General features: G+C 40.8%; 1 protein-coding gene across 3 annotated transcripts in view; it reads right to left on the bottom strand.

Moving 5' to 3' along the window:
* Window positions 1-679: 679 nt before the first annotated feature.
* Window positions 680-20311, bottom strand: part of UGP2 (UDP-glucose pyrophosphorylase 2) — a 128834-nt gene continuing 109202 nt past the window's right edge. For all 3 annotated transcript variants that reach the window (XM_089672001.1, XM_089672000.1, XM_089672002.1), the window contains 5 exons: window positions 18789-19086; window positions 6817-7014; window positions 6440-6682; window positions 5608-5712; window positions 680-1274 (listed from right to left, as the gene is read on the bottom strand). In XM_089672001.1, the coding sequence (XP_089528127.1) occupies window positions 1167-1274; window positions 5608-5712; window positions 6440-6682; window positions 6817-7014; window positions 18789-19086 (952 nt within the window). In that variant the 3' untranslated portion in view covers window positions 680-1166. The remainder of the gene's footprint in view (window positions 1275-5607; window positions 5713-6439; window positions 6683-6816; window positions 7015-18788; window positions 19087-20311) is intronic.

Genomic DNA, 20311 nt, shown 5'->3' with positions numbered 1-20311 from the left:
TAACCTTTATCTTTTCAACTACATGGCAAATGATAGCCAAAGCTTGAAGGCAACCTACTTTGAACTTTATGAAGATGGAACAGAGTGATGGGCACCACAATTCATGAGAAACTCATCTCTGTAATGAATGATATTCATTCTATTTTTTTATGGTCACCCTGGTTTGATAATTGCAACCTGAACATTGTATCATCAGAGTAGGATGTGATTAATGCTGGCCTTCTACAATGGGGGTTCCCAGCTGGGCCCTGCACCTTCTTTCCTAACTTCGCCACCCTCCCCCCCCCCTTTGTCCTTTTCCATTATAGTATCATTGTAGCTCATCATAATACGCTCGCCCTCACAACATCTATATTTCAAGATTCCCCCTACATGCATTCTACACCATTTTGTACCTCACTGTCTGCTCAAACTCACAAGAAACAGGTGCCAACAGTGATTTTTTTTTTTGGTATTTCTGGTTGATTATATATTTTCCTTCCCTACTTTTACCCATTGCATTTTACTTTTCATATGATGCGTACATTCCATTTGCCATCTTTTCCAGGTACCTGCACAGTATCTTGAAAAGTTGACATTAACTTTTCATGATCTTTCACATATAACATACGTGAAAGATCATTCACAAAAAGAAAGAATTAAAAAGAAATATAAAATGTTATTAATCTCACACATAAGCTTTGGTTTGTTCTTTTATTGTCACACATCAGGACGGTATTGCACTTTAAAGGGTCTTCTACATCACCAGGGTTCTCTTTGCTTTTCAGATTACTAAATACTATATTTATTGCTTTCAAATATAACAGGGAATTCATCTTCTTCTTTGTTTAAATAAAGACTATATATCACACAGACATTGTACAATACTGACAATAGTGTAGGGTAGGGGTGTCACACTGACGGCCCTCCAGCTGTTGCAGAACTACAAGGCCCATCATGCCTCTGCCAGTAGGAGTCATGCTTGTAACTGTCAGCCATGCACTGCCTCATGGGATTTGTAGTTCTGCAACAGCTGGAGGGCTGTCAGTTTGACATCTGTGGTGTAGGGGATAAGGACTGCAGAGGTCAGATCAGCTGGGTACCAGCCACCTGGATTCAGAACGTTTACTATTGGGTACTGTACATCATTCATATTAACAAGTATGTGCAGAGGTGATGACAGTGCCTCAGTGGTCCAGGATCCGAAGGTTTCCAGACACAATCTTGTTTTCTAACACAGCACCAGGTGGGATGTCAATTCTGTCACCGTGATTTGCAATAATGATTACTGTGCCCTAAAGAAGAAACAGAAAGAGCACAGGTTAATTAAACGACCCAAAAAGCCTGATTATCTCAATACTATCAATTTCAGTGCAGTTAAGGAGTTCATAGACATAGGAATCCACCAGGTTATGGTTGCAGGGGGAAACGATCATATGTCAGTGGGCACTCTGAGATACCCAACACCCTCTGGCCAAACACTTCCTCGCCAAGATAAACCAGGTATCTCTTTCTGCCATCAGGCATTAACATTCATAGAATCATTACTGTGTGGTCCACATTGTATGCGACAGGTCAGATAAGAAAATAGAAATGTAACCATTGATATACGTGTCAGCTAATGATGAGATATAGAGTAGAAAGATCTTAAAACACTAAAATGGTAATTTCACCCAACACTATAACTGGAGAGCTATGTGGCAGGCTATGTATTCTAATAGGGTCTCCTGCAAGACTCGCACACTGATCTTCTGCTGTCGTGACTCAAGCAGAGGTATCACTTCCCACAGAGTACACCCTCATTTCACTCTATGAATAAATTCAGGAAAATTACTTTCCTAATAAGTGGCAGTGGATATGAAAACACGATTCATCTAAAGACTTAATAGAATAAAAATATAAAAAATGAACAGGACAAAAATATAAAAAATATTAACAGGACAGAGTACAAATTCGGTAAGGCCAGGCTACAGAAGCAGGGTTAGGAACATGAATCACATGTCAATAATATCAATGTACTGACCATATGTCTCAACTAAGGAACAAAGTCTTGCTTTTATAGCAACTTGTGGACTTCACTTATTGCTTTCGTTTGCCTTCACCTAGGTGTTAACGGAGGCAGCGTAAAACTTGCTTCATTTGCTTAGCCACAATACTCAAATGACAACCTTCAGGGTCTAGGGCAGGGGTCTCCAAACGATGACCCTCCAGCTGTTGAAGTGCTACAAGTCCCATCATGCCTCTGACAGCCACAGGCAAGACTCCCAGAGGCAGAGTCTTGCAAGGCCTCATGGGACTTGCAGTTCCTCAACACCTGGAGGGCCATAGTTTGTAGACCACTGGTCTAGGGTATGGTAGAGATACCATTTGTTCATTTGATTAAACGAGAAATTTCAGTAATGGTAAACATTGTGACATAGTTTATGTGGTTTGCGATTTCACAGCTGACAAGTGTGAATTTGTCACACAAGAAAAAGGGACACCAAATCACTGCGCAAATGACAGAGAAGCCAGAACAATTCAGTGCTTCGGCCACTCTGAGCTGCTGCCTGGCTAGGGGCCAGTGTGGTGGGCAATTCAGCGCACCACATTGTCCGTTTTGTTTTCTGTATTAGCTTTATTTGAAGTGCACAAAATGTACACTTCATTCACTGCAATGTTAGGCGGTGTGCTGCGCTGCACGACATTGCAGTGCGATTTGGGCCAGTGCACCGCGATAAAGTGCAGCACTAAGCTGCTTTGCTGTGTAAATGGGACACAAAGTAAACAATTGTTTCCTGTGTGTCCCTGCGGTGACAGATGTTTTGCCTCATGGTAAAATGTCTGTCACTGCATATAGTGTGAATTGGCCCTTCAATTAACAGGTATTGTATTTTTAAATATTAAGTTTACATTCAGCATCAAGCTATTTTATGTTCCTTTTACGGTTTACCTTGAGTTCAGGTATAAGAACACAGACCAGAATTAAAGCAGTGGGTAATCGGTGTGTAGGTTTTAGATGTGACTCTCGTCAATCATTATTAAATCTAGTTGACATCTACTTTAACATTAAAGGCGCTCACCAACCCGCCTTGAACCAATTAGGTTAGATGTGTGTGTGGGTGGTGAGCGCTTTGTACCATATACACAGCATGACGACTTTTCACTTAAAATGTACATTTGTAATTGAAGGCACCTGAAATGCAAGGCAGCAATGGTCATTTTCAGATCGAATGAATCTAAATAATAGTTGTCACGGAAGCCATTAAAACGTCTTGTAGAAAGGGCCAAAATACAATTACATTTTACAGTAAGGAAATAATAGGTGGTTTTCAGTGGCATTTGTTAAACACAGAATTTACTTCTCCAGAAATCTCCCATTTTGATCATTTAAGGGGAATTTTCAACTATAAATAAAAACGAACACAAAAAAGAGGCAACAACATGGCCCAGCCCCCATTTCTGATACAGAGGCTGCATCACTGCTTACCACCCTCTCCATCCATTAATCCTGCTGTCCATTCATCTAATCACATTCAATAAGATGAAGTGCAAACTGCTGTAAAGCCTAACCACCAGATTTTTCTTTCACTGACTGGACATTGTAAAGCATGACCCATGGAGTCCTCTGACGTGTGGCCTGCAACCTCAAACCAGGGAAGTGCATGCCCAGTTTCGGTATCACAATCTGGGCTTGCTGGCCCACCATCCCAGAGCATCAGAGTGCATCAAGCTGGCACCGGCTGAGGAGGGAGCAGGAGCCGCATAAGCTGATGATTCTCTGTAGTACCAATTCCTGTCCCAGGCGAAGTGAGACCAAGTGCACTCCACCTGGGACCTTTCTAGCAGCTTGGAAAGAGATGCAAGCAGAAGCTCATTAAACAACACATACACTGCGCTTTTGCAATGAGCATATTAGCACCTATAAAAAGGGTTAACTATCAGGCTGCTTTTACACGGATCCGCGGATGCAGTGCAGTGAACCTGCAGCTTTACTGTGGGTTAGCTGCACTGAGCCATGGACTTCTATTACATCTTGTGGGTGTAGTGCAGTTTATGAAAGCACACCAAACCCGCAGGATTTAATAGAAGTCTACGGCAAAGCACAGCAAACCCTAAGGAAAGCCAAAGGTGCACTGCGCTGCACCCACAGTGTGGTTAAACGTCAGCGAATCAGTATGAAAGTATCCTTATGGGGGCTTGAGACAGTTACATTTGTCATTTGGGTGGGGGGGGTAAACCCCATAGTTGAGATATGTTTTTACCACACACCCCCAAACACTGGTGTAGCACAAACGGTCAATGGTAATGGAACACACCATTCCCACCGTGAAATGTGGTGGCAGCATCATGTTGTGGGGATGCTTTTCTTCAGCAGGGACAAGGAAGCTGGTCAGAGTTGATGGGAAGATGGACGGAGCCATAATAGTAGAAAACCTGTTAGAATCTGATAAAGACATGAGACTGGGGCAAAGGTTCACCTTCCAGCAGGACAAAAACCCGAAACATACAGCCAGAGCTACAATGGAATGTTTTAGATCAAAGCATATTCGTGTGTTAGAATGGCCCAGTCAAAGTCCAGACCTAAATCCAATTGAGAATCTGTGGCAAGCCTTGCAAACTGCTGTTCACGCTCTCCATCCAATCTGACAGAGCCTTAACTATTTTGCAAAGAAGAATGGGCAAAAAGGTCACTCTCTAGATGTGCAAAGCTGGTATAGACATCCCCAAAAAGACTTGCAGCTGGAATTGCAACAAAAGGTGATTCTACAAAGTATTGACTGCGGGGGGCTGAATACAAATGCACGCCACACTTTTCACATATTTGTAAAAAAATTTGAAAACCATTTATAAATTTTCCTTCCACTTCACAATTATGTGCCACTTTGTGTTGGTCTATCACATAAAATACGTTTACGTTTTTGGTTGAACATGACAAAATGTGGAAAATTTCAAGGGGTATGAATACTTTTTCAAGGCACTGTATGTTGTCCAGCTTGGACCGATACAATTATTCAAATTTCATACCTGAAAGACCCACAGGGAAAGCTGACAATCACTGTAGCAGTTGGCGCAACTACAGAAAAACTTGCGATATTCTAGGTACTGTACTGTTACAAACAGTTTCCCCGAAGCCCCCCCGCCATCCACAATGCTATGCAGGCACCAAGAGAGGGGTATGCATTGTGTCACATAAAGTTGGAGCAAAAGCTTGCTTCCACTTTATTATTTGGGGTGAAATTGTTAGATCTTCCCCTGGCATAAAGAAGAACCATTTTATTTCTCTGGCCCTATACAGAACACCGTGTAAATTATTTCTTCATATTCCCCTAAACAATATGTTTGCCGGAGTGAGATAATCCAAGTATACTGTAACTTAACTTCATGTGATTTTTTTTTCTCAGCAAACAGAGCAGTGGTGACGCAGCCCCATTAGTACAATTCTTATCCTTAAACAATCATTTCTTGTTTGCTTTTCGGATTCTTATTCAGCTGTTCAGAAGGGACTGAGCCAATGTCTCAAATTATGTGCTGTACATCCTGATGAGGTATGAATTGCACCTGAGAGAGTAATGAAAGGGAAGTGCACTGACGAAGCTAGCTCAGTTCAGCACAATATCGATGGCTGACTCAGCATACTGTACACACCTTCAGTACAACATTCTTTCCAAAGGTCACATCTCCTGACACGGTGAGATGATCCAGCTCGAGCATGTCTGGTATGCTTTCAAACCTCCTCAAGTAGTCTTGCACCTAGTGGGGAAAAAAAAATAAAGTCATGCTGTGCAAGTGTCAAGAACCAAATACTACTACATGACCAGTGTAATAATAGCAGCAACACAGGCTGTATAAAATATCAGCTAGTTCAGCCCAGTAGGGTCTTTTTCATCAAATGTTTAAAGTAGAGCTATTCCCCAAGTTGTGTAAAAAGATATAATAAAACTTGTTCCTAATAAAGTTGACTTCTGCGATGTATAGATGCCTGTAAAGTGGCTAAACTAGGAAGCCACTCTACAGTAACTTATTGATGTTGCAGAGCACCCTCGGAGTTGAAGAAACCTCAGGCACTTCATGATGGAAATTCTAAACAGAGCTCAAAAAGGCTGACTTTAGATCTGCCCTCTCCATACTGTTGGTTAGCGAGGTCGACTACAACAGTGAAGATCCAATAGTGAGGTGCAGGATGTGGGGCTCTGGAGGGGTTTCCTGTTCCACTCAATGACAGAATGTCACTTTCAGGGTATATGTACTGTAAATACAGATATATAAATAAGGAGCAGCTGTACATGCAGCCAAGATCCCTACACCCTTCAGTGTGCCATTCTACGGCTTAGGGGTGATAAGGCTTGTGAGCTAGGATTCAAGTTTCAGCATGAGCAGATGGCCGTTCAGTGGCAAAGATACTATAAAAACACGTTAAACATTATGTGGATACTAATACACACCCACTGCCATGTTTATGCCTCTCTCTAGTCCTCACCTTGGTGAATGAGCTGCCCAGTTTGACCAGAGGCACTGTGGGAAACTCCCTCTTCTCACTCATGGTCAGTGAACCAGCATTCAGGCTGTATAGGTTGGACATGACCAGCAGCAGATCAGATGTGGTTTTCACTGGCAGGAAGCGGCTTCGAGGGACATTGATGCCCAGTGAATTTTCAAAACTTTTGACAGCAGCACCCACAGCGGTCTCTAGCTGGATAACATTCAAACCACCATCTAAAGTCTGTGGAGACAATGGTAAGAGTTAAGATTTAGCAATGCTTTGACCATGATTTCCTGTCTACGTTACATGTCAGGCAGGATATTGTTTTACCAATTAACCAGCACATGCGCAGCAAGCAAATTTGTGCAGTTTACCTTGGGATTAACTATGATTTCCATATCAATTGAGTTGGCTTCTTGCAACCGCTTGACTGCCGACAAGGAGATCCACAAATTATTTGTATTGAAGATCTTGAACTTAGACACAGATTTAAACTCATCCACATGGGCTTTGGGCACTTGTGCGATTTCCACCAACCGCAGCTTTCCTTCACATTGAGTGAGCGTACCACCCTGGGATTGAGCAAGAGAAACACATTATAAGTTAATAAGCCAAAACACCAATATTCTGTTCTTCTGTACATATATCTTCACACTATACTAGCAGAGAAAAAAGGAAGTAGCACCCACACCAATGTCATTGTCTGTTGTACATAAAAACTACTTTATTATTAGGGAGGTTGTACTTAGATGTCTGTAAGTAAAGTGATTTATCTATCTACACCTACACACACAAACTATCAGAGTGGAGAACCGAAAGTGGTATCTGAACCAATGTCATGGTCTACTGTACAAAATGTCTATATACTATAAAATTATTAAGTGGAATAAAAAGGTAGTACCCACAGCAGGCAGTCCCATTCTAGCTCTCATATAGCACGGGATTTAAAATGTAATAATCCAGCTGCTATGGGCATCAGATTCTGTTCTGCTCTTATCACAGAATTCTCCTGTTTGGCTTAGAAAATTAATTGTCCACTATGACTCATAAAACAAAGTTAAGATGTTCAAAAAAAAAAAAAAAAAAAAAAAAATTGACTGTATAAAAAAAATGTTTTATTTTAAACAAGAGCCTGATTATAATTTACTTCAGGTACTTATATAGCACCGTCAGTTTACGCAGCACTTTACATATATATTGTACATTCACATCAGCCGTTAATCCTCAAGGGGCGTACAATCTAAGGTCCCTAATTTATATTTCCATCACATACTAGAGCTAATTTAAACCAGGCGCCAATTCACCTACTAGCATGTCCTGGAATTAATCAATACCTGGATTTGGCATTTCATTTTCATACCATTCATCTCTGGATCTGAAAGCATTGATATTGTGTCCTGGACTGTAAGGCAGGCCATAGACAGTGCAAATTTATTTCCTGCAACCACAGACAGTGTTGACAGGGGAATCCCTCCAGCCATAGCCACTGTAATCTCCTGGCAGGAAGGTGGGGGGCAGGGGAAGCGGTCTCCGGTGGGAGAAGACAGTGGTTATTGCTAGTGGCTATAACAGCTGTTAGATGATAATCACATGTAAAATCTGGCAGGCTGGTTGTACTCCGATCCGAATGGTCTATGGCCAGCTTAAAGGTCATTTATTATCCCTAGATATGGCAGATAAGCAGCATTTAGTTTACACAATCCTTCCTGGCTTTGGGCAATATTAGGACATCTCTATGTGTAGATTCTGCAGTCTTGACAGTATGTCCGTTTCAGGAAGATGGACATTACCAGTATGCAGAAGACAGTGTTTTGAGACGAGCAGTAGACACAAGACAGTATTTTGGACCCCAGGAGCTAATCCTACTGCCATCAAATGTTTTTCTCTGCAATGTTCTTACATGCATGCCTATATCCTAAGATTGTGCATATAGTGGAATAGTGACTGTATAGTCAAAGGGCCATCAACCAAAACTGATATTTCAGGTATAAGTGGACCTTTGTGGGCTTTGTAAGAATCATTAATGATTGGTCCAGAAACTTTTTAACTACAGTATAATGGAAATCAGATGGAAGTTTTTTTGTGCCATGAGAACAAATTGACAGCTGCCTTAATGCGGTTTTGTGTTTGACACCTTCTGGATCTACGATAATAGCATGAGCACAATAAATCTAATACACCGATTTACTATTTTACTTTGTCACCACACATCAACAGAGTCTCATTTGTCTTGCTGCAGCCGTATGACATGTAATGTTAAACTCGTGGCAAAAAGAATAGGGTAGTGAGACTCCATCATTCCTTACTGCTACAGTCCCTTACAGACTGGTAGTAGAAAGCTGGGGTTCACCTGATTTCCCCTGAATTGAATAGAAACCTGACAGAAGACACCTGAAAATTGTTATTGCTGACCTAGTTGCCTGGCTGTCAGAACTGAACCATTGATCCAGACCAACCAGGCATATACAGATTTTGTTCTGACTTTTTTCAGATTTGCATACGTAATATAGGTCAGTGACTTAGAAAGTATGGAAGCTCAATTGTCAGAACAGATAGACAACTAGCATTTTTTTGTAAAAAGGTCAACAATGGCAGACGCCACATTTCTATCATGACTGGCGTATATGAAATCTATTCATTGCTGTGTTTATCGCAGAGGGAAATGTCTGCTGTATTTACATTGCAAGGTTTGTAAAATGTCAGACAGCACTATACATGGGATATATCTAAGATGTGTTAGGTTTGGCCATTTGCAAGGGCCCCCTTTTACATAGATCTATTGTTTAATGTATTTCCCTTCACTTTGTTGCAACAAGACATAAGAGAAAAAGTGAGAAGTTTCCTATATTAGAGAGTTCTTTACTGGAACATTTGTTCCCATTCGAACATTTCCCTTCACGGCTTTGCTCTCATGACACCTATAAAATTTAGGATTTCTCCTAACTTTCTCTCTCAGTGACAATGCTCACCAGTAGGACACAAAACTTGGCAGAGGGTCAAACCTCACCACTCACACAAAAGTTGATGGTCAGAGTATACACACATATTAGAGCTAGCTTACAGAACGTTTAGGGCACACAATGCTGTACATTGTAACCTTTAAAGTGGTTGTAAGCCCTTACACGTACGCAGTAAAGGAACTATCCTCAAGTGATACACAGAGATTAACCAAATCCTCCCACGTAAGTTGTACCTATCCTTCTGCAGTTTTCTCCTCTCTACATCCATTTAAAGTGCTGAATTTATAAGCGTGTCTGAAAGTTTAGAAAAAAGGGGCTAAGAGCTGAAGTTACACTCCGCTCAGTGAGGAGAGCTGTGAGAGCTGATTGGAAGGAAGAGACCCCCACGCCCTTCTTCACACAGCTCACAGGAACAGAGTTGAGGCTTTCAATCTGCTGGAGGTCCCTTCCCTGTCACAATTTTTCTCTTGGTGTCAGGAAAACTTGTCAGAAGTGACTCATGTGGATAGCAGAGGATGAAAGCAGCAGACAGAAAAGACATTTAGTGCTCTTAATTTAGACAAGTATACACTGTAGAGAGATATGCTTTGTTCATATTTAATGTCTGAGGTTTACAACCACTTTAAGGGCTGCAGGCAATACCAGACCTCGGCAAGTGCGGAACCACAGAAAGTATATAGACATGACACACGAGGAATAGAGGACTAAACTGTGCCAGCTTACAGCTGGACACATCACAATTTGTACACAACATTTACACAGCAGTGTACACATTTATATCTGCTACCAGCTAATGGGGAGGTTTATTTGCGTTTTACATTAATTGCAAAGTGTTCTAAACAGTACTTTATTTTTTTTAAAGTTTGATCCTTATTACTTTGATCCTTATCAGTTTGGATAGTATTCTTTATGGCAGGTCACTTTACTAAGTATATTTACCTTTTTTCCATCACCTGCTTGATAAAAGTTACAGAAGAGTTGAGCAACAGTTTGCTGCTCAATGATGACCTGTATTTCAAGAGTACTGACCTAAATGGCAAACTAAATTATCTTCACTGAACTGGAGATCAGTGACATTTCTCAAGATATAGAGCTTCTTTGAGTCAGGGAAAGTACAGGTCTTCAGTGTACAATGTTGATGAAAGCAGACCTACAGTTGTGTTCAAAATAATAGCAGTCAGACATCACTAACCTGATTAATCACTGGTTTTGGTAGAAATGATATTTCTACATGGCAAATAATTTACTAGCAGATGTAGTAGAGTAATAGAAATCCAACAGACCCAACAGTCATGACATGCATGCTGCAGATTCTGTGTAATTGAATCACTAATTGAAAGGGGCATGTTCAAAATAATAGCAGCGTGGAGTTCTATTAGTGAGGTCATTCATTCTTTGAAAAACAGGTGGCAATTATTGCCCTTATTTAAGGAAGGAAGGCAGCAAATGTTGTACATGCTGGTTACAGTGCATTTCTCTGAAATTCTGAGGAAAATGGGTCGTTCCAGACGTTGTTCAGAAGAACAGCGTACCTTGATTATATGTTTTCCCCTCTCCAATCAACTTTTTAAAGAAGTGCAGAAAATGATAGGCTGCTCAGCTAAAATGATCGCAAATGCTTTAAAATGGCAACCAAAACCTGAAAGACGTGGAAGAAAGTGAAAAGCTACTATTCGAATGGATAGAAGAATAGCCAAAATGGCAAGGACTCCGCTAACAATCAACTCCAGGAAGATCAAAGAAGGTGTAAAGTTCCCTGTGAGTACTGTTACAATTAGAAGACGCCTATGTGAAGCCAAGCTATCTGCAAGAAGCCCCCACAAAGTCCCACAGTTGAAAAAAAGACATGTGCTGAAGAGGTTACAATTTGCCAAAGAGCACATTGACTGGCCTAAAGAGAAATGGCACAACATTTTGTGGACTGATGAAAGTAAGATTGTTCTTTTTGGGTCTAGTGGCCGGAGACAGTTTGTCAGATGACCCCCAAACACTGAATTCAAGCCACAGTACACTGTGAAGACAGTGAAGCATGGTTGCGCAAGCATCATGATATGGGGATGTTTCTCATACTACGGTGTTGGGCCTATTTATCGCATACCAGGGATCATGGATCAGTTTGAATACATCAGAATACTTGAAGAGGTCATGCTGCCTTATGCTGAAGAGGAAATGCCCTTGAAATGGGTGTTCCAACAAGAAAACGACCCCAAAACACACCAGTAAACGTGCAACATCTTGGTTCCAGACCAACAAGATTGACGTTCTGGAGTGGCCAGCCCAATCCCCGGATCCTAATCCAATAGAAAACTTGTGGGGTGACAAAAATGCAGTTTCTGAGGCAAAACCAAGAAATAGAGAACTGTGGAATGTAGTCCAATCATCCTGGGCTGGGGTACCTGTTCACAGGTGCCAGAAGTTGGGTGACTCCATGCAACACAGATGTACAGCAGTTCTCAGAAACAGTGCTTATACAACTAAATATTAATTAAGTGATTCAAAGGAAAGCAAAATCTTCAAACATTTTTCAGTTTATATAGTGAATGTTTGAGTTTGTAAAGAAGAATACAAACACTGCTATTTTTTTGAACAGTCTAATATTCACTTTTCTTCAATTTTTTTTTAGAGGAAAAACACAAATGTGATATATTTTTCTTCATGTTTTGATTTGGAATAGAATGTGTAGTGTTCCCAATGCATTTGTGTGTATGGAAAGAAAAGCTATTAGAAGGATTTTGAACTTTATTCACTTTTTTCAACACACTGCTATTATTTTGAACACAACTGTACACCCTATTCCACAAAAGTTAACAATCTCTTCACTATGAATAAACTAGCCTCCAAGGAGGAGAGAAATGCCACACTAGTTAAAATCTGGCTCATCCTAATAGCCGACATCATGTACAGTGTGCCTTCCTTATGAGCTGGCATCTTTCTTGTACAAGATGCTGGCACACTAATGACATGTGCCCCAATCTTGAGCATCACAGTCAGACTGCCTTGCTATTGTGGCATGGAAGAATACTTTAAGGACGTACTGTATACATTGAAATAGGCAGGTGCAGTACAGAGCAAAGTAAATACATTGGGTAAAGTTTCCTCCTACTGCTCTGTACAGTTTATGCACAAATCCAGGTTTGACTTTTACTGTCCTCTAAATTGGGCCTCATTTTCAAACTTTAGCTAGGCCATTTCTAAATCGGCATCATAAAACACAGCAGTGATCTCCCACATACATTTTGCTACATTTCGGAACTTGTGAGGACAATCACATTTTAGAAAGGGGTTTATCGGATTAGGAGTTAAAAGATCTCTCTTCTACAATCCAAGAAGCAATGGAATTTTATACAGAGATGAGCCTTGAATGCAAACTTGCATATTGATTAAAACTAGGGGAGCTTCTATAAAATGAAAATATACTATATGTCATATACATGTATATGTCCTAAAGACAAAAGTAAAATGTTCTTTAGGTGAAGGAGAACCTCCCATTTTTAGATTGGCAGTTGTTGCAAACTTTACTCATGCCTTGATGGGTTTTTTTCTGAATGCAGTATATGTTTTAACTGAACTGCTCTTTAATTTTGGAAGATTTTTGTGAACACTGCTACCATTTTATGGACTCTGGTGACTGGTTCTCTTTTAAAAGTAAGATGTCTGTGACATTATGAATCTTCACTCTTGACTTTATTTAACAGTACTTCCCGGAGATTGCTTGATTCTTTATTATTTACCTGCATTATCCCCCTGTCAGGATCACACTGATGTCACACAGACGGAGCAGTTTTCCATGGCTGCAGGAAAAAAAATTTGCTTGATTCCCCTATCAACACAGTCAGTATCCCTCCCACGGAGCCACTGTGTTATCTCAGTGGGGGAACCTGTCCCCGTTTGGAGAACACAGTGATTATTGCTAACGGCTATAACAGCCGCTAGCAATAGTCACATGTAAAATCCAACAGGCTGGTTGTACCCAAGTTGATCAAATCGATCAATTTGGGTGCATTCAGCCTGCCCATACATGGTTTGAATCTGAGCCGATTCCTGCTGAACTGGCTGAAATTCAAACCATCTATGACTGGGTTTAAGCTGACATCTCCAAGCTGAACACAATGCTGACAATAGACACTGTAAAACTGTCATTTAGCAAACATGCGATCATGAGTATATTAAATCTTTGTCCATTTTCAGTGCAGAATATAAGCAGATGACAGATCCACCTCTATAGGAACCTTGACATTGGGTGGATAGTACTATTCGGTCACAGAGAGAACACAAGTAAATAATGCACAGACTTAGCCCCAAGAGATAATTTTGTGCTACTTTAAAGCCATGAAGGGCAACTAAACACCAGTACTTTAGTTATAGAGGTGTATATGACCCCCCCCCCCTTCTCACATGTGATTGTCCTAGTGTTTAGCCCACCACTGTCACTTTGGGCAAGGAGATCATCCTCAGAGCTGTGATACCTACAACCAAAAGTGATTCTAAGCCTACACTAGGCTCCCTTTTCATATTCTGTGTAGATGAATCCAGTGGTTGGGGAGTGATGGAACAGTGAGTCTGTGCTGCTGGGGTGGGGGCATTAGAGAAATCCTGTTGCTTTCCCTTATTGGAAACTAAAGCAGGTTTACTTTTGCAAGAGGGGAGATTCTTATTTTTATAAATAACCCATTCCTGACAGGTTTTCTGTAACCTTTATACAGTCCAGCCATCATAAACATGAGAACATGTCTTGTGTTATAGTAGATGTCTACCTTTTTCAGCCTGTTGCTAGAATCTGTCACATTGCAATGATTACAGTGTATAACCAGCATAACAAATCTAGCTCAGTAAATATATGGAAATGTGAGCAGAATTGTGATGAGAAAGTCCATCATATTAGTATTTCACTGGAAAATGTTAATTCTGAAGATATCTGTCACATCTGCCAGAGTAAAACAATAGTCCTCCCGAGAGCCGGATTTCCCAGAATTCTCCAATGTCTAGTTATCTGCCGCATTCTTTTGTCTGATGCTTTACAAATGATTTACTGGTGGTCAAACATTATTGTAGGTCTTATCAACCTGTGTGCTTCTGAAACTCCATATTGCTGGAGTCTGATGTACACACACACACACACACGTGTACACACAAACACACGCGTACACACACGTACACAGTGTGTGTGTAATCAGGTTAAATACTATATCTTACAAATGTGTGTTAATGTTTAAATTATATCTATAGGTTGTAGGTGTTAAATCATAGTGAATGGGGACAGTTATGTTTGTTTATTACATATGCAGGCTGTGTTTCCAGCATAGTACTGAAGTAGTGTTTTGCAGATTGAAGGAAAACCACAGATTAAAAGAAAATGCTCTGTTGATGGTTTTTAAATCTGTTATTTCATCATATTGTATTTATACCTGCTATAAACTTTCTAATCCGTCCACTAATCTAAAATCGGGTACTCGCTATAAGGTTTTTTGTTTTGTTTTTTTCCCCCGTTCAACCCAGCGGCGAGAGATCGCCATACTAACACAAAAAATGTTAGTGCAGCCATTTCTTCTGCTATGCCTATATATTCTGACAGGGGACTGGATCCCCCCGCTCTGCCAGAACACACTGGTCAGTGTTGGCAGGCATTGGTTGCCAGTGCTGATAGGATGCTGATCGGACACTGTTTTTCCAGCATACCCGTTCGACAGAAGCTAGTCGTAAGAAATAGACAGCTGTACACATGGGCCGAAAGTCGTCCATTCCTGCGGAACTGACCATTTTCCGCCTGCGTATACTAGCTTAACACTTAAAAGCCATAATTTTCAACAGAGTGTTATTTTTATCCCAGGCAGATCTTGTACTGCTCTCCTCAGTAGACACCTCATTGGACCTTTCTGTAGAGAGATTAGAATGTAACTATTAAAACAGAATTTGTGGGGGAGAAGGAGACCATCACCACCATACCATGAAAGTCAGGAATCATGGATGAAGAACACCCAGTCTGTGTTATTTCCTTGTAGATCTGTGGCGATAGGGGGTGGCAGATCATGGTTGCAGACTAGTGGGTGGTCATTGAGGGGTTCTGTTTATAGCTCAGCTTGTTTACTCGGAATTGTCCATATACCTGGATTGTCAGGTTCAGGCAATAGACATGTAAGATTTCTAGCTACCTTCAGTTACCTAAAGGAAAGTTTTTGGCACAAACATGCATATTTTTGTTTTTTGAGGGGAGTGCCAAAAGCAAGCATTTATTCAATATTATTCAATTCCTGTATTGACTGTAAAATCTATAGTCAGACCCATCATGCACATGAAGTCTCAACACCAAAAGACGTTTTCACAGTGTTCTCAGCCTAGAACGTAGTACCTGAGCCATAAGCCAGTCACCCCAAACTAGTAGCTTCAGTTGCACATGTTGCCACGAGCTAATCTTTAATGTCACTCCCAGCTAGTACTCCGCTCTTGTCTACCTGAACAGCAGCTGCAATGCTCACTTCTGATTTCCATAAAGTCAAGCACAACAGCCTATTTTTTATGATTACACATGACTGGGAAAAAAAAAAAAAAAAAAAAAAAAAGTTTCATTAACTAATCCACCACCCAAGAACTAGTTAATAATAAAAAAAAATAAAAATCTAACTAAAGAACCTCAGTTACTGTTGAAGGGTCCAGCCTGCAATGTCTACGTTGCTTCCTTCTGACACTGACCCTACTCACTGGATGCCATAAATAACGGTTACTTAGCTGTCACATGATCCTTACCACAGGATACAGAAACAATGTTGAAGGATAGGAAGGTATAGAACCTGTGTGTGGGATAGGGGGGCTAGCTGGAGTAGCCTTTTTTTTTTTCATGGAGTTGGGCTTTTCTTCCCCTCACAGAGTGGTTGAATGCCACCTGTTGCATCGGATTGTATCCAACAGCTGACAAAGGTTGTGGACCTCTGTAGAGTTAAGCTAGCTATAGATGGATCGAATCTTGGATGGTTTAGCAGGGATGGACTGAGATTCAATCCATCTATGGACAGGCTGGTTGTAACAAAGTTGATCCATTTTTATTTTTACCTGTCACTACTGCCGACAGCTATCGTGTTTTGCCAGCTGGGAAGGCTCCCCATTGTCAGAGTACAATAGCATTTTGAAGGGATTCCCCTACCAACACTGACTGTGTCGATGGGGGAAATCGGGTGATATTCATGTGTTGCAGGAAAGAAAATCAAATCTTCTATGGCCTGTCTTAGAGCTGAGGTAAGGTCACACAAGTCAGAGTCAACAGCTGCAAAATACCAGAGGGGCTCACATGACTTCCTATTTCATTATATGATCACATTTTCTCCATGCAATTTCAAGGCAGCTGGCATTGTTGTCGACAGTCTCTCACTGCTGCAGAAGGCTACCCGTTTACTGGGAGCTGACAGATATTAGAATCTCTTGAGAGTTATGACAAATTTGTCATGGAAATCCCTCTTGATGTAGATATAACCGAGCAGCACAGCTGGCATACTAAATGTGTTGTTTTTTTATTAAGTATTTCAGTTTTTCCAGAAACCAGAAGCCAAACAGTAACTGTAGCACATTTACAGACATTTGAAAGAATGACAGTTATTTGGACTGATATTAGTAGTGAAAAGACCAGCGTGTATGGCTAGAAGAACAGCTATGCACCAAGATCAGCAGATCTAAGCAAAAGTAAATAAGCTTCCATACTGAATTTAAAGAAAAAACTAATTAATAACTCTACCCTACTTAGATACTAAATTAAAACTGTAATTTAAAACACATTTGTAAATGTTATGCTTTCGTCAGTGTCATCAGCTGTGCACCTTCTGATCTCTGGTCAGCATGTTCAGCCTTGTTGGCTCCTAGTGTTTGCACTCGTTTAGGTTTGAATGTTGATGTGTAGGACATTACAAAGGGAAGTTTATGGTACTTTTAACAAACACATTAGAAAATGTTTAAAGTACAATTAAACCATCACATTATTACCTGCACTATAAAAAAGAATACGGATCATTAGGTTTTTTTTAAAAAATATATTTTTGAAACAATTTATTTTCATTAAAAAGCTGGGTATGGCACTCTGTGCAAAAGCATCTTGTGATGGACAGTGGGGTGCGCTCTGTGGAGTAAGCGGATTTCACCGAAAAGGCTCAGGCTGAACATGCCAACACACATCTAGACAGTACGCGACAATTTCCTGAGCTGTCACCCAAGGACGGATGTTGTGGGGCTCTCACCCAAGGACGGACGCTGTGGGGCTCTCACCCAAGGACGGACGCTGTGGGGCTCTCACCCAAGGACGGACGCTGTGGGGCTCTCACCCAAGGACGGACGCTGTGGGGCTGTCACCCAAGGACGGACATTGTGGGGATGGCTCTTACTGGCAGGATTAACAGGTACAAATAGTAGAAAGCAAGCCTAGAAATGCATGGGAATAAACGCACGCACGCACCTAATGGAGGAGTAAGCTACTGTGTACAATTTTATTATTTTTTGCTTTGGCTTTCAAAGTATTTTTTTCACGTACATCCAGACATACATACACACAAATTAGTTTTATCTGCTTTAGGATGGTTGAAAAAAAAAAAAAAAAAACACAACAAAAAAAAAACAACAACAGCTCCCACCCGGCCGCATCATTCATTCACAGAGTTCTGTGAATGGGAGAACTACATCTACCGTCAACAAGTGCGGCTAATGGCTTGAGTGTCTAAGCAGCTCATTGATTTTTCTTGTCATTCAGTAACTGCCTACCCACACGAGGTATGGACAGACAGCTAACACTGACAGTATGCAGGAGCCTGGCACTGCACCTTCAATCTGCTGATTGTACGTGCAATGCTTTACAGGCTCCTAATTAAATGCTAATTTTTTACCTGCAAAAAGATGTGCATTTATTTTTTTTTTTTTTAAAAAGGTGAACGTATCCTTTAACTGCAGGGCGTAATCCATAAAACTATTCAGACATTTCCTAGTTTTATAACCTGCTTATTATTCAGACAAGAGACATTGCACTGGAGTATTTAAACAAAAAGAACTGTCTCTATACCATAAACCGACAGAAAAATAAGTAAATAAGTAAAAGCAATTGCAAAAAACCTCTATAAATTTCTCTCTTTAAATTGACACAGGTCTCTAAATCTAACAATATGCAGGTATTAAACATTGCATTAGCCACGTCCATTATATAAAATATAACAAGGATACACAGAGAATGGCAGAAAACATTTTTCAACTGAACATACTGATGCGGAATGGAAACTTTTACATAAGAAAAGGTTACGTGTGTATTTCATGGGTTTTCCTGTCACATTTATAAAGAAAACACAACTTGCAGTCATTTGTTCGATAATATCCGTTGAATAACAGAGTTGTTTTGTGATCATTAATCCATTGTGGGTACTCACCTTCACATCAGCTCTTGTCTTGTCTGTAACTTCCATGACAAATTCACAGCGTTTTCCATTTGGTGGGTTCATGAGGTGGTTGAGAATATAAAGATCCACAGTGGCACCAAGATTATCAATATTTGAGACAAAAATATATTCTTTCCCCTCCCCTATGAGTGTGTCTAAGAGGCCTGAGTTATAAAAACTAGCATAGATGTCACCGTGACCAGGAGGGTACCAGGCTTCCGCATTCTCCACTGAGTAAGACAGGTCCTTAGCTATCGGTAATAAGGACTCCTTGTTTATTCTTGGGTACCTAAGAGAGGACACACAATATATGGGGTTGTGTTAAATAACTGCGTATTTCCTACCTAAGAAGAAAAAAAAATAACTGCGTATTTCCTACCCAAGAAGAAAAAAACATGAACAATCTAAATGTGAAAGTGGCTAGGCCCAATTATGAGGTAGAGCAAGTCATATAAATATTTGTATTCCATATATGATAGCTATTGTATACAGAGAGACAACATGCATGATTTTTAGTCAAGATAGACTAAATGCCAGTGATACGACAGGCCTTTAGGCTTTGATGAGTTAAGAGTACCCCTCCAGCTGATCTTTCTTGGAGGAACAGCTGTCTTTCCAACTGCCAACTGCTGTGCTTTCCCCTCAGATGAAAATCAGCACTGGAGGTATGTGCTTTCATTCCTCCACTGTGCAAACATCCAAAATCTTATACACCCAGAGCTGTTTCTCAGCAGGAACGCAGTTCTGGCACCTCCAGCACCGAATGTATGTACTGGCAAGGTATGCTGTGGCATGCTGGTGGGTCCTATTGTTGCTGGCTGCTGGGGGATTTATTGTCGCTGGAGGGGATCTTTTGTTGCTGGGGTGTCAATTGTTGCTTGGAGGGATTTTCTGTTGAGAGAGAGGTCTATTGATGCTGGCTGCTGGGGGACTATTGTTACTGGAGTGGATCTATTGTTGCAGATGTGGTACTTTATTTGGGGGGGTCCATTGCTGCTAAGGGGGATCTATTGTTGCAAGGGGTCTTTCGTTGGGGGAACTATTGTTGCTGGGGGTACTGTTGCTGGCTGCAACCAGACCCTGTGGGAGGGAAGGGGGATTGATAATATACTTTCTTTCCCCCAGTTATGTCCTGGAAGATCTAGGCAAAGGTAATGTCATCATCCTTGTGGCCTTATCTTGGAAAATACAGAGTAGCCCAAATCTCAGGCGAACCAGCATCCCCAGGGATCTTGTTGGAAGAAGCATGATGTACCTGGTGCTCTGGATGCTCTCTCAACAAAAGCAACAGCAAAACCATATACACCTTTTGTTTTGATGCACCTGGAACATAGTTCCATCATGGCATGCATTTCCAATTGTAGGAAGTTTATCAGACACCGAAGTATACTGGTCACTTCTTCCTTGGGCACTACTAAGATGTAGAATGCAGAACTTTTCCTGTAGTGGCACACACTACACCATTTTGAAGACATTAGTCATGTAAAAATTGAGCTGCCTAAATACGAAATAAG

This window comes from Staurois parvus, unplaced genomic scaffold, assembly GCF_062004578.1.
Source record: "Staurois parvus isolate SC_StPar_1 unplaced genomic scaffold, SC_StPar_1.0 ptg000117l, whole genome shotgun sequence".
Taxonomy (NCBI): domain Eukaryota; kingdom Metazoa; phylum Chordata; class Amphibia; order Anura; family Ranidae; genus Staurois; species Staurois parvus.
This window is presented reverse-complemented; position numbering and strand designations above follow the sequence as displayed.